General features: G+C 38.4%; 1 protein-coding gene across 1 annotated transcript in view; it reads left to right on the forward strand.

Annotated features, from left to right (window-relative positions):
- The window catches only part of SLF2 (SMC5-SMC6 complex localization factor 2), a 34717-nt gene extending 27031 nt beyond the window's left edge, over positions 1 to 7686 (forward strand). Inside the window, exons 17-20 of the mRNA XM_058189119.1 lie at positions 453 to 530; positions 1244 to 1330; positions 2992 to 3060; positions 3355 to 7686. Of these exons, the coding sequence (XP_058045102.1) occupies positions 453 to 530; positions 1244 to 1330; positions 2992 to 3060; positions 3355 to 3390 (270 nt within the window). The 3' untranslated portion in view covers positions 3391 to 7686. The remainder of the gene's footprint in view (positions 1 to 452; positions 531 to 1243; positions 1331 to 2991; positions 3061 to 3354) is intronic.
- Positions 7687 to 11849: the final 4163 nt, after the last annotated feature.

An 11849-nucleotide genomic window follows, 5' to 3' on the forward strand; every position in this document is an offset into this window, starting at 1 on the left:
TGTCATAAATACATACCAGTGGACAAGTACCTAAATTTTGATCACATGATCATGGAGTTGCTGCAATGGTTACATGTGTGAAAACTGGTCATAAGACACTTTTTTCAACGTCGTCGTAACTTGGAACAATCACTAAAAGATTGGTAGTAAGTTGAGGATTTCCTGTATTTTTTAAACATGTTTTAAGAACATAAATTTTCTTACACTGTTTGCAGATGGTTGAGAGTTCCACAGATAAATTATATGTTTTCCCATACAGTTGGCACTGATAACTTTCAAGTCTAATGCATGTTTAATGTGCAGTAAGAGAGAAATATCTGGAATGTGTAAGCTTATGAAGCACTTCAAAAGCTGAACTACCTAAAAAAATCCTGGTGGGTTTCTTCGTCCCAGAAACTTGGTAGCCTTTTAAGTAACCATTTTTACTAAATGTTGCCTGCTTTTCTTTCTAGGCCTATTATCTGACTTATGTCCTCCTTCACTTGGTTAGGGAAGCTAGCAATTTTGAGCGTACAAGTTCCAATCAAAGAGTAAGTAATTTGCTCAAATTCTTTCATTAACATGTATGAGGTTTTTTTCATCAACATTTTAGAAGTGGAAAGACAAAAATAGAAATTCCTAAGTAATTTGTAATCATCTGTTACATGATTATATTACAAAGCACTAAAAATGTGAACTATACTGCAGCTTTACAAATTCTGGATAATTCTGGCTTAGAACCGGGCTATTTACGAGACCGCCTTCTGCCACTGATAGCTTCCCAACAACCTGTGCGCTCCCACAGGGTGGGCCTTCTCAGGGTGCCGTCGACCGAACAATGTCGGTTGGCGGCCCCCAGGGGGAGAGCCTTCTCTGTGGCGGCACCAGCCCTTTGGAATGAGCTGCCTCCGAGGTTACGCCAACTCCCTGACCTCCGGACCTTCAAACGTGAACATAAGACTTTATTATTTCATCGTGCGGGACTGGCCTAAGCATAATTTTAAATTGTAATTTTAAATGGGTTTTATGTCGGCCTATGACCGTTTTAGTTTTGATTTGGCCTATTTAAATATTTGTTTTTAATTATATTTTAAACTTGCTGTTTGTATTTTGTGTTTTAAATATGGCTGTAAACCGCCCTGAGTCCTTCGGGAGAAGGGCGGTATAGAAATTAAATTATAAGTAAATAAAATAAATTATATACATTACAAACTATAGCACAATTGGTTGAAATAACCTAACTTAATGTTTAATGTCCTTTTAGAAATGGCTGTTGAGACTCTGTAGCACCTTAGAAAAACATGTAAAGTGTGATATTAGGGAAGATGTCAGACTGTTTTATAGAACTAAGGTAAGTTTGCATTTTCTTTTCTCATCCCAGAAGATAGGCATTATACCGCTTGTCTTTTAAAATTTCTTTTTACCATTATAACAATTTACTTTGGTCAAAGCAAATACATTCTTTGATTGTTCTTATCTATGGGTTCTGAAGCCTTTGTACGAGTTCCTACTTTCTTAGGCATGACATTAGATATGAAAATCTAATACATGAAGATGGAAAGTCTGGATATCAACAAATAGGAAATGTTTCTTTCTCAGGTATCAAGTCTGGCTTCAGTTGATATGCAGAAAGTTAACAGTATATAACATGTATTTAGTGATATGTTTGAAGTGTGTTATATTTGGGGGCTCCAGAAAGTTTTTCACGTTGATTTTATGGTTTTTTTACTGCTTTTACTGTTTTAGTATTGCTTGCAAGATTCCACAGATTATGCTATATAAGATGAGTGGTTATATAAATCTTTCAGATAAATGTATATAAAATCTGAGAAGACAAGTTTGCAAATAGTTTCCTTCTATCTCATCCAAATGAGAGAAAAAACTCCACCTTTGTATTAGAACACTGTGTTACTGATTCCATTTGTGGTCTATAATATTAATGGAAAAGGTATTTAACAGAAATGTATCCAGAAAATTAGAAGCAACTCTTAATTTCACAGGGTACAGGAAGTCCTCAACTTAATGACAGATACTGGAACCAGAGTTTCACAATAAGTTACGACTTTAAGTAATAAAGTGTGACTACATTGCTTAGTGATGGCAACTCCTGCAGTTCTGATTGCCATTGTTAACCAAATCCCATTGTTATTAAGTAAGGCAACTTCCTGCTGGCTTGCTATGACCAAAGTCAATGAGGGAATCAGCAGGAAGTTGCAAGTCCCAAACCAGATAAATGGCAGTTATTGGATGGAAGAGTGCCAGGGTGCAGGGGAGGTACACAAGGGTTGTGGGGAATGCATGAGAGGCACAATATGTGGCTGTGGGAGGGGAAGCAAGGAATGCAAGAGAGGGTTAGAGAAGGGTGGGTAAGTGGGTGGGTGAGAGGTACAAGCCAGGGATGGTGAGAAAGAGATGAGCAGGAAGGGTGCATGAATGGCTCGTGCAGCATGAACAAAGGAGAGGCTGGAGAAAGATGGATGGTGGGGGGAAGACTTACCCCAGTGACTTACGGTCTTCTACGCCAACTTTGTCATTAACTTTCTAGGGAAGTCAGCAGGAAGGATGCAAATGGCAATCATATGATCATGAGGCACTGTAACAGGTCATAAGTGTGATTTGTTACCAGCACCCAGATCACAATCGTGATCGCAGGGGTTTCTGGGATGGCCAGAACACTGAGGACCGGTTATAGCTACCATTCATTCAGCACTATCTGTAGCTTTGAACAGCTACTGAATGAGTGGTCGTAGGTCAAGGTCTATGTGTAATTCATAATGCCAGCAACATTCTGTTAACTTGCAAGTGCTTCTTTGCTTAAAGTCCTGGGCATGAGACTTGCCCTGCGTCCTACTTGTATGGAGTGGTCTGTCTTTAAATTTGCAATAAAATTCTATCCTTATTTCTTCCAAAGTAAGTCCTGTTATATTCCTAATGTACACTCCAAAGTAATGTAAGACAGCAGCAATAATTATCACTTCATCTTTCAATCAGTTCCTAACTTTCTGTCTCTAGGTGAAAGACTTAGTTGCTAGAACATACAGCAAATGGCAGCAAATGATACACAGTTCTCAGCTTATTCAGGTATGGTACAGTTATAATATATTTTCATACAAAATGTTACATATTATCAGTTAATAATGGCATAGAAATAAAACTTTCTGGAAAGATTTTTTTTTGCCTTTTAAGAAATAGAAACAGTATAATAACTGGGGAATGGAGTAAAGGGATATGCAGTGTTGGATTTAGACCAGTTAAGTTGATTTTAAAGCTGTGTTGATAATGTCAGTAATTTTCCACTAGTTAGTTTAGTATTGCAAATCTATTTTAAATGTATATATCTTTCCATCTAATTCCTTTGACAATCTTTTATTATAGGGTAAGATCCATGACTTTTGGGTCCCAGATACTTAAAAAATAGAGACTGGATGATCAAAAGACCAACAAAACGAGTGGGAAGACTACACTATTGTCTAAGAAGAGGCATTCTTGTAAAGTGCACTTAACTCCTCCAATTACCTAATTGGGCAACTTTAGTCAACTGTATTTTTTAAAAGATCCATTTAACATTGAGAAAGTTGCTTCTTTCTACATGATAATGATACCTGATTTTTCTTAATCTAAATTGGACAAATACATTTTAAAAAAAATCAAGGTATGATTATTTTGCCCTTTTTACAACAAATGTGGTTCTTTCATTCCTACTGTGAAGCAGAATTTAAAAATCATCATTGGTGTTTGTTTTTAGTATTAAAAATGCTTTTCTGGTGACTTTATAATAGTATCAGTTATATGGATGTGACTTTTAACTTGCACGATTAGCATATCGAATGTTAGCTTTTGAAATGGAAAGAAACAGTAATTTGATGGATGACACAAAAACTATAGACCTATACAAATTGGAAAGCAAGTTGGAATTTATTCTGTTAGAGTTTATCTCCAAGTAAATTTGGATAGTCTGTAGCTTTATATTTATAATAAAGGGGTTAAGAAATCAGTCCTAGCAAGTCCATATTGTTCAAATGTTTAAGATTGCTGGTTGTTCATACCTAACATTCAGGTATTCATATCACATGCTGATAAATTGATGCAATAATTTGGTCAATCTTTTATATTAGAATTCATGTACTATTCTGTTTATATCAGAGGTTGTGCTTGCCCGCAAAGCTCCACTTGCATGAGCAAGTGCGCTTGGTCTCACTCGGGAAGCTCCAGTCAAGTGGTGCTTCATGAGCGCAAGCGCCATCTGCTCTCATAAGTGGAGTTTATAAGTGGAGTTTTACACACACGGACTTGCCAATTTATCCCACAGCCCAATTTTGAATGTGCCATGGCCCAGTGGTTGGGGACCCCTAATTTATATACCTTTGGACTAAATATATGTATTATTTTATGACATGAACATAAAATATATCGTCCATAAGTTTCAGTCTTAATATTAATATAAATGTATGTATGTGTAAATACCGTTTGTGTGCAGTTTTAATCTGAAAACTTGTACTGCCATATCTGTAAATAAACAAAATTTTAGAAGCCATACAAATTAAATGCTTTAGAAATAGTATACATAAAATAGTTGATTTTTATATTTACATTTAAATCAAGATAGTCATGTCAAATAAAAAAATGACAAAATAAACAGTATAAATTGCTATTATCTAAGTGTGCAATAAGCACTGATAAATCATTCAGGAATTTTATCTTTATTCAATGAATGGCGGTTTATGCCTCAGAAGTGTAAATCTGGTTCTGACTTTTAATGCTGTTGGGAGTTTCATTAATTCCAATATAAAGTTTTAATGGAAAATGCTACTTTAGGAGGAATAAGTAAGGATATATTATTATTATTATTATTATTATTATTATTATTATTATTATTATTATTATTATTATTATTATTATTATTATTATTATTATTATTATTCAGATGGGGTAGATTTTATTGTTCCTTCCTGCATTCTGTGCCTAGGGTACAAATAATTCCTGTGTGCAATTAGAATAATTTCTGTTCTCATGAGATTTTGTACACTTCCTCTGCATTCTCTTGGCTGCAGCACCTTAGATTGCATTGAAGATTATTGTAGAAAGTGTAGTAACTGCCAAGAACTGAATGCTTAGGAAGACAGCTATCCTAATAGAAACAGCCTGGTAGATCTGCATGGTCATAAAGACTTGGATACAGACTTTTTTCTTAAAGTTTACTTTTGAATGAACTGTTGTGCCAAACTTTTAAAGAGAATACAAAAAATAACATTTCAATCGCAATGTATATTGCGTATAGTATGTAATGTGTATATGTAATACACATGTACATTATGTATATTGTGTAATATATATATATTATGTGAAGAAATATGATTTTTTTCTTTTTTATAGTTTTTCAAGAATGTTCAGATGAAAGGTCCAATTTAACCACTTGAAGTACAAGAATAACATTGATTACATCTCTAAAATTCACAGTAAATTGCAAACATGTCATCCTTAGTATATTCTAAAAAACCCAGATATAGTGAGAACAGAATCCCCCTTTTACAAAAATAACATTTTAACTGTAGGGTCTTACAGCATTCGAGGCTAATTCATTCCAGTTGTTTATATGCATTTATATTCTTAAATATTAAACAACAGGCATGTTAGTTCTTACAAACTCTGTAAGCGTAATCTCTCCGAAAAATGGTATTTATAGATCAGACTTCTCCAGCTATCCAAGTTCTTGGTACTCCTAATATTAAAATTCTGTTTTGTTTTGGATGTGCATTTTTTTATTTAGGCTGCACAACCCAACTTGAGATTTATACAGTATATGAATGTATTGCTTGATTGGAACTTAAGTTATAAAGTATTTAATTCTTGCTTTAACAAGGTATGTGAACTAGGCTCTTGCGTTTTTCACAAACCATGTATGTTCTAAGAAAAGTTAATCCAAAAAGTAACAAACCATAAACTGATAAAAACATAATACATTAGCTATGGTTGTGCTTTCAGTTTTCTTAACTTTGTTATCTTCATGTTTGTTGGATCTTAATAATACTCATGTTATGAAAGACTAGTAAAATATTTTTTTTATTTTTTTATTTTATTTTTATTTTATTTTGTCATATCAGTATATATAGGCATTAACATGAAATGAAATAGCTATATAATATATAAGCATATATATGAGTATAAGTATGTAATAACTATATTAATTGGATATAATGAAAAGAAACAATAGGACAGGAATGGTAGGCACTTTTGTGCTCTTATGCATGCCCCTTAATATTCTGATTTCAAGTTAGAACATATCTAAATAATAGGCTTTTGGACATAAAAATCAAAGAATAATTGTTGAACACTAATGCAAAATACTTCTAAAAGCTCAAAAGTACTATATTTTGTAGGTATAATTATATACTTTGTAATTGTACATAACATACTGAATCATAAATCAGCCAGGCATATTTTAGCTTAATGGATCCTGGACAAAGCTGAACAAGTAAATTGATTTAATGAGAACGATGTTCCCAAACTTTCTTGGACTTTCTTGGGCATCCTTAGTATCTTTGTGGGACAGTTAGGACAATCACATTTATTGATTGTCGTAACATAAACCCTAGGATGCTGCAATGCAGTTTAGGAACTGCACCAGTAAGAAACAATTAAATTTAATCTTAATGGATCCTATCAACAGCCCAAGTCAGCAATCAAATAACATAAATATAGCATTATCTCACTCTGTTCCTTTGTGAGGACCTCTACGTTATCACCAAAACCTTATGAGAACTCACACATAAGTCACTGGCATACATTCACACACACACCCAACCCCAAAGTTACTATTTGCTGTATCTAAAATGAAATAATTATGATAATAGACCCACCTGCATAGGAAGGGTAATAACGTTCACAGACTATTATTGACCTGCCTATAATAAGATCCAGCTTTTCAGTTTGGTTTTGGTTTTGTTTGGTTTATAATAAGATCCAGTTTAGATTCCAGTTGGAAATTACTGGAAAGGGAAAACCTTTACCTTTATAATAAGATCGAAATTCAAGCGAGACTTTGGCAACCTGTCTTGATAGTTTTATTCCTTATTTCCATCTGATGCGCCTTTTTTATGTTCTTCATGTATTTGCAAATGTTAGTGCAACTTTAAATGATGTACATGAAACTACAATTCAGATTCTTATGCACCCTTGCTTAATATATTGATTGCAAAATGTGAATAATTTCCCTTCAGCCTCTCTTGAATCTAAACCTATAGAGCCAGAAAGTTTGCAAATATGGACAAAATTTATAGTGATGATTAGACCAGAATTCAGTGGATTTATCTGACTATTAGTATCAAAACTATTCTAGTTCTTTCTTCTTTAAAAAAAAAACTTATGGCTTTGGATTTTTCCCTCTGCATAATTATAGATGTCTCTAATTATACAGCCAGTTAATTTTTATTTAATGCTGCTAGATATTTTTTTTTTTTTACTAAGCTATTTCTTGTTTATGTTTGTAACTAATGTAATATGTAATTAAAACTTTTTTAAACAAATGTACTATCAAGTCAGTCTGGTTGAAAGCTGGAAATAGCAATATGCTGAAACTGAAATGGAAGAGGTTATGTTGTATCATTATATAAGATTCAACCTTTTTTTAATTGTTTTTACTGGATCAGTGGTCACCAACTTGTGGAGTGATCCACTGAAAAATTATTTGCCTTTTTTGTATTGCACTAAATCAGGGGTCCTCAAACTAATGGCCCCTGGGACAGATACATGCAATGAATGTTTGTGTTACTGCAGAAAGTCTCCTCCTTTGGGGTCTTTTTGTGTGGGTCGGAGGTGGGGAGAAATTCTGACTTGGGGTCTGCTTCAGCTTCCTGGTGCGGGGCTTTAGGCGAAGGCTGGAGGGAAGTGCTGCTGGTGGCAAAGAGCTTGAGGGCCTTGTTCCAGTGGGACTGCATCATGGATGGAACTGGCTGACCATCTCAGCCCACTGAGTCTCCAGGCACCGGTACCTGTCCTTGAACTCCCACAGATCTTCTGTCTACTTGGAAAGCCTATGCTTGTAGTCCTCAATGAGGTGCTTCTGCTGAGCCTCCTTCTCGGTCAGATCCAATTTGAACTGAGCCAGCTGTTTTGCCAACACTTTCTCATGCTGGCTGCTTAGCTCCAAGAACTGCTTCCTGTTGGGGCCCTAAGGAGCCTGGGTGGGCAGGTGAGGAGCAGCTGGGAGGGGAGGGATGAGTAGAGGCTGGCAAGGCACCCCTTGATGTGAGTGACATTGAATTGATCACACCTAGCCATACCCACCCAGCCGCTAATTAGGCATCGTATTAGTGGTCCGTGGGATTTAAAATTATGAATTTAGTGGTCCCTGAGGTCTGAAAGTTTGGTGACCCCTGTACTGGACTGTCAAAATTATGGATCATGAAACAATCACACAGTCCCCAAATTCATAAAAGTGAATCTGAGAACTTAAGAGCTCAGCCTTTCCTATTTGCCTCCAGAAGTTATGGGTGCTCCAACACTGGAGGCTTTTAAGAAGAGATTGGACAACTATTTGCCTGAAATGTATAGGGTTTCCTGCCTGAGCAGGGTGTTGGACGAGAAGATCTCCAGAGTCCCTTCCAGTTCTGTTAATCTGTTATTCTGTTACTGTATAAGAACAGTTAGGAAGTTGGACAAGGTGTTGATGGCCCAACAGTTCAGAGCTCAAATCTTGCTCTACTTTCTCAGATCTTTAAACTTTTGTTTTGCCTAGAGTATGGGTGTCAAACTTGTGCCATTACTTTGCTGTCACGTTACGTATTGTGACGTTTTCCCCCTTCGTGGAGTTATGGGTGGGCATGGTCTACATGTGATGCATCTGGCCTGTGGGCTGCCAGTTTGACCACCCGGCCTAGGTAAAGGTTCCCCTCGCACATATGTGCTAGTCGTTCCCAACTCTAGGAGGCGGTGCTCATCTCTGTTTCAAAACCGAAGAGCCAGCACTATCCGAAGACGTCCCCTGGCCATGTGGCCGGCATGTCTAAATGCCAAAGGTGCACGGAATGCTGCTACTGCCCACCAAAGGTGGTCCCTATTTTTCTACTTGCATTTTTTACGTGCTTTCAAACTGCTAGGTTGGCAGAAGCTGGGACAAGTGGGAGCTCACCCCGTTACACGGTACTTGGGATTCGATCCACTGAACTGCCAATGTTTTGATTGACAAGCTCAACGTCTTAGTCCCTGAGCCACCGTGCGTGCCCCTTGACCCCCGGCCTAGAGCAACACAAAATCTTGTTTTGCCTCCACAACAGATGGCCCACCAAGCGTTGTGTGGCCCACTTTTTTTTTTAAAGGTAAATTTAGAACCATTGCAATTGCCAACTCCAGTGCTGGTGTGGCTCCACTAGCTATAAAACAATTCATCCGTGCAGCAGGTATTCTCGGCTAGCTAACTTGGTTTTCTTTCCGATAGTGGCTTTGTTTATTGGGTCTGCTACAATCTGGGCCTCAATAAAAGTCGAGGTCTCTGTACAAAGTCAGCGCTGAGAGCCTCTGCCTCTCAGCCCCTTTTTAAACATCCCGCGCTGCTCATGCCCTGCCCCATGGCTGAACTGCTCCGTTGATTGGACGCCCGGCCGCTCTTTCCCTCCTCGTCTGACAGCCCCAGCTGCCACGTCATCTACCAAATCCCGGAACTAAAGCAGTTCTTTGTAATGCCCGGCCCTCATCTCCCTCTATCCTGGCTGCCAGTGTGCTGATTCCCTTCCCATGTTTCCCAAACGCAGATCCCTGCACCCCTCGAACAGGTCCCCGATATGTCATCCCCCTGGATCTTTGATTAGGGGCTGCTTCCATGATCTGGATCCCTGCAGCATCATATGTCGAGCCGGAGCTGGGCTCAACAGGTATTTCTTGGTGGCCCAGAAAGATTTTTAATTTTCCAATGTGGCCATTTCCCCTCTTGGCCTAGAGTATTCCCCCATGACACTATGACTGAGCAGCATACAATAAAACCAACAATTAAAACATACAAAAGCCGTGTAGCATAAATATTAAAAACAAAAAGGAAATGAAAAGAAATGCATTGCAATATTATACATGATGCAGCCAATGTGTGGGCTCCCTACCTGCAGGGGATCCCCAGGCTTACTGAAAAAAACATGTTTTAAGAAATTTTTTGAAAAGTCAATAGAGTCTAAGCCAACTTCATTTTGAGGGGGGTGATGTTCCACAAGGTGAGTCCCACAGCAGAAAAGACCTGTCTCTTGGATCCCATCAGATGGAAATCATTAGTTAATTGGATCTGCTGCAAGTTCCTCCTACAAACCTGGTGGGATACTTGATAGATGTAATAGGGTGTGGCAGTTCCGAAATAACCTGGTCCCATGCCTTCTTGAGCTTTAAAAGATAAATAACTTGGTTGTGAAGTTATTTTTTTCTTCACACTTGTAACTATGAATGGTCACTAAATGCAGACTACCTGTTATGTTAACTGTGTCTTTTGTAATTTATATTGTAATGCTCTAGTGTTGCATGTGAGGCGCCACCAGATGGTGGCATTGTTGATCATGTCACATTTTTCTTCTTTTCAACCCAAAAGAATTCAGCACATATTATGTAATTTCTAGGCTCAGTATTCTGTCCTTCACCTGTCTGTTAGCATGGAAACACTCTAAATCATACAGTACTGGAGTAAATTGAATATTGGTGGGAGAACCCAGTTCAAGAAAGACTGAAAATGGCCCAAATTAGTCTGGGGACTGCAGAAGAAGAAAAAAGGCTAGAAAATCTTCCGAAGGGAGATGAGACACAATTAAGCAGTACCTCAGAAGGTTGGTGTCTGCTCCATTCTAAGCTCTCCTTTCTGTTTATATGCCTCAGAGCACAGCATATACAGTCTGCCTACTGCTTCCCAGTGCACACAAATACATGGATACCAGTAGTGGGTTTCAAAACCTAGTGCTACCGGTTCGCTATTGGTGGCGTGCGGCACTTCTGTGCATGTGCAGATTGATTTGATGACATCTGGGCGGGTGGGCGGTTCATCACCGGGGCAAACTAGAAGCAACCCACCACTGATGGATACTACAATAAAGACATGTATACCCACCTAACATATTACTTTATTACAAAGAAGAAAATACAGTTGTCTATTCCAGTGATGGCGAACCTTTGATGTCACTGCGTGCCAGCCTATGTGCTGAAAGTGCATGTAAAACCATCCTGCAGGAAATGCGCGGCCCTGCTAGCCTTCGCACATGTGGGAGCGCTAATACCTGGAAGAGCGGCGGTCCATCGTGCATGTGTGAGCCAGCACCCAGATACTGGCATGGACCTGCACCTGACAAACAGCTGGCCATTGTGCATGTGGTGACATCAACCCAGAAGTTCAGGTGCCGACCTGCACATGCGCGACAGAACACTGCTCTTCCGGGTTTTGCCGCTCATGCATGCGATGGCCAGCTGACTGGTGTGCGCGTGATCACGGGCATGGAATAGGAGTCAGCGAGGCCTCACATTCTTCACAGGATGGTTTTGCATGCTGCTTCTGGCATGCGTTTCATAGGTTCACCTAGAACAATCCTGTGAGGTGAGCTGGGCTGAGAGAGAGAGATACTGGCCCAAGGTCACCAGCTTGTTTTCATGGCTTAGGCTGCACTTGAACTCACGGTCTTTTGCTTTCTAGCCTGGTGCCTTAACCACTAGACCAAACTATCTATCCATCAGCAAGATATATCCTGAAAACAACAGAATGAAACCAAATCACATGGGGGGAGGGGGAAGCTATACTGAATTTGAAAATGGGTCAGATCTTGCTAGAAGCTGCAGAAAAAAACATTCTCCAAAGTTTCTTTAGTGTTCCTTATGAGAGAGTCAGTTGAATAGTGTTATCCTAAGTTCTCCATCCA

The sequence above is a fragment of the Ahaetulla prasina genome, chromosome 6 (genome assembly GCF_028640845.1).
Source record: "Ahaetulla prasina isolate Xishuangbanna chromosome 6, ASM2864084v1, whole genome shotgun sequence".
In the NCBI taxonomy this organism is placed as follows: Eukaryota; Metazoa; Chordata; class Lepidosauria; order Squamata; family Colubridae; genus Ahaetulla; species Ahaetulla prasina.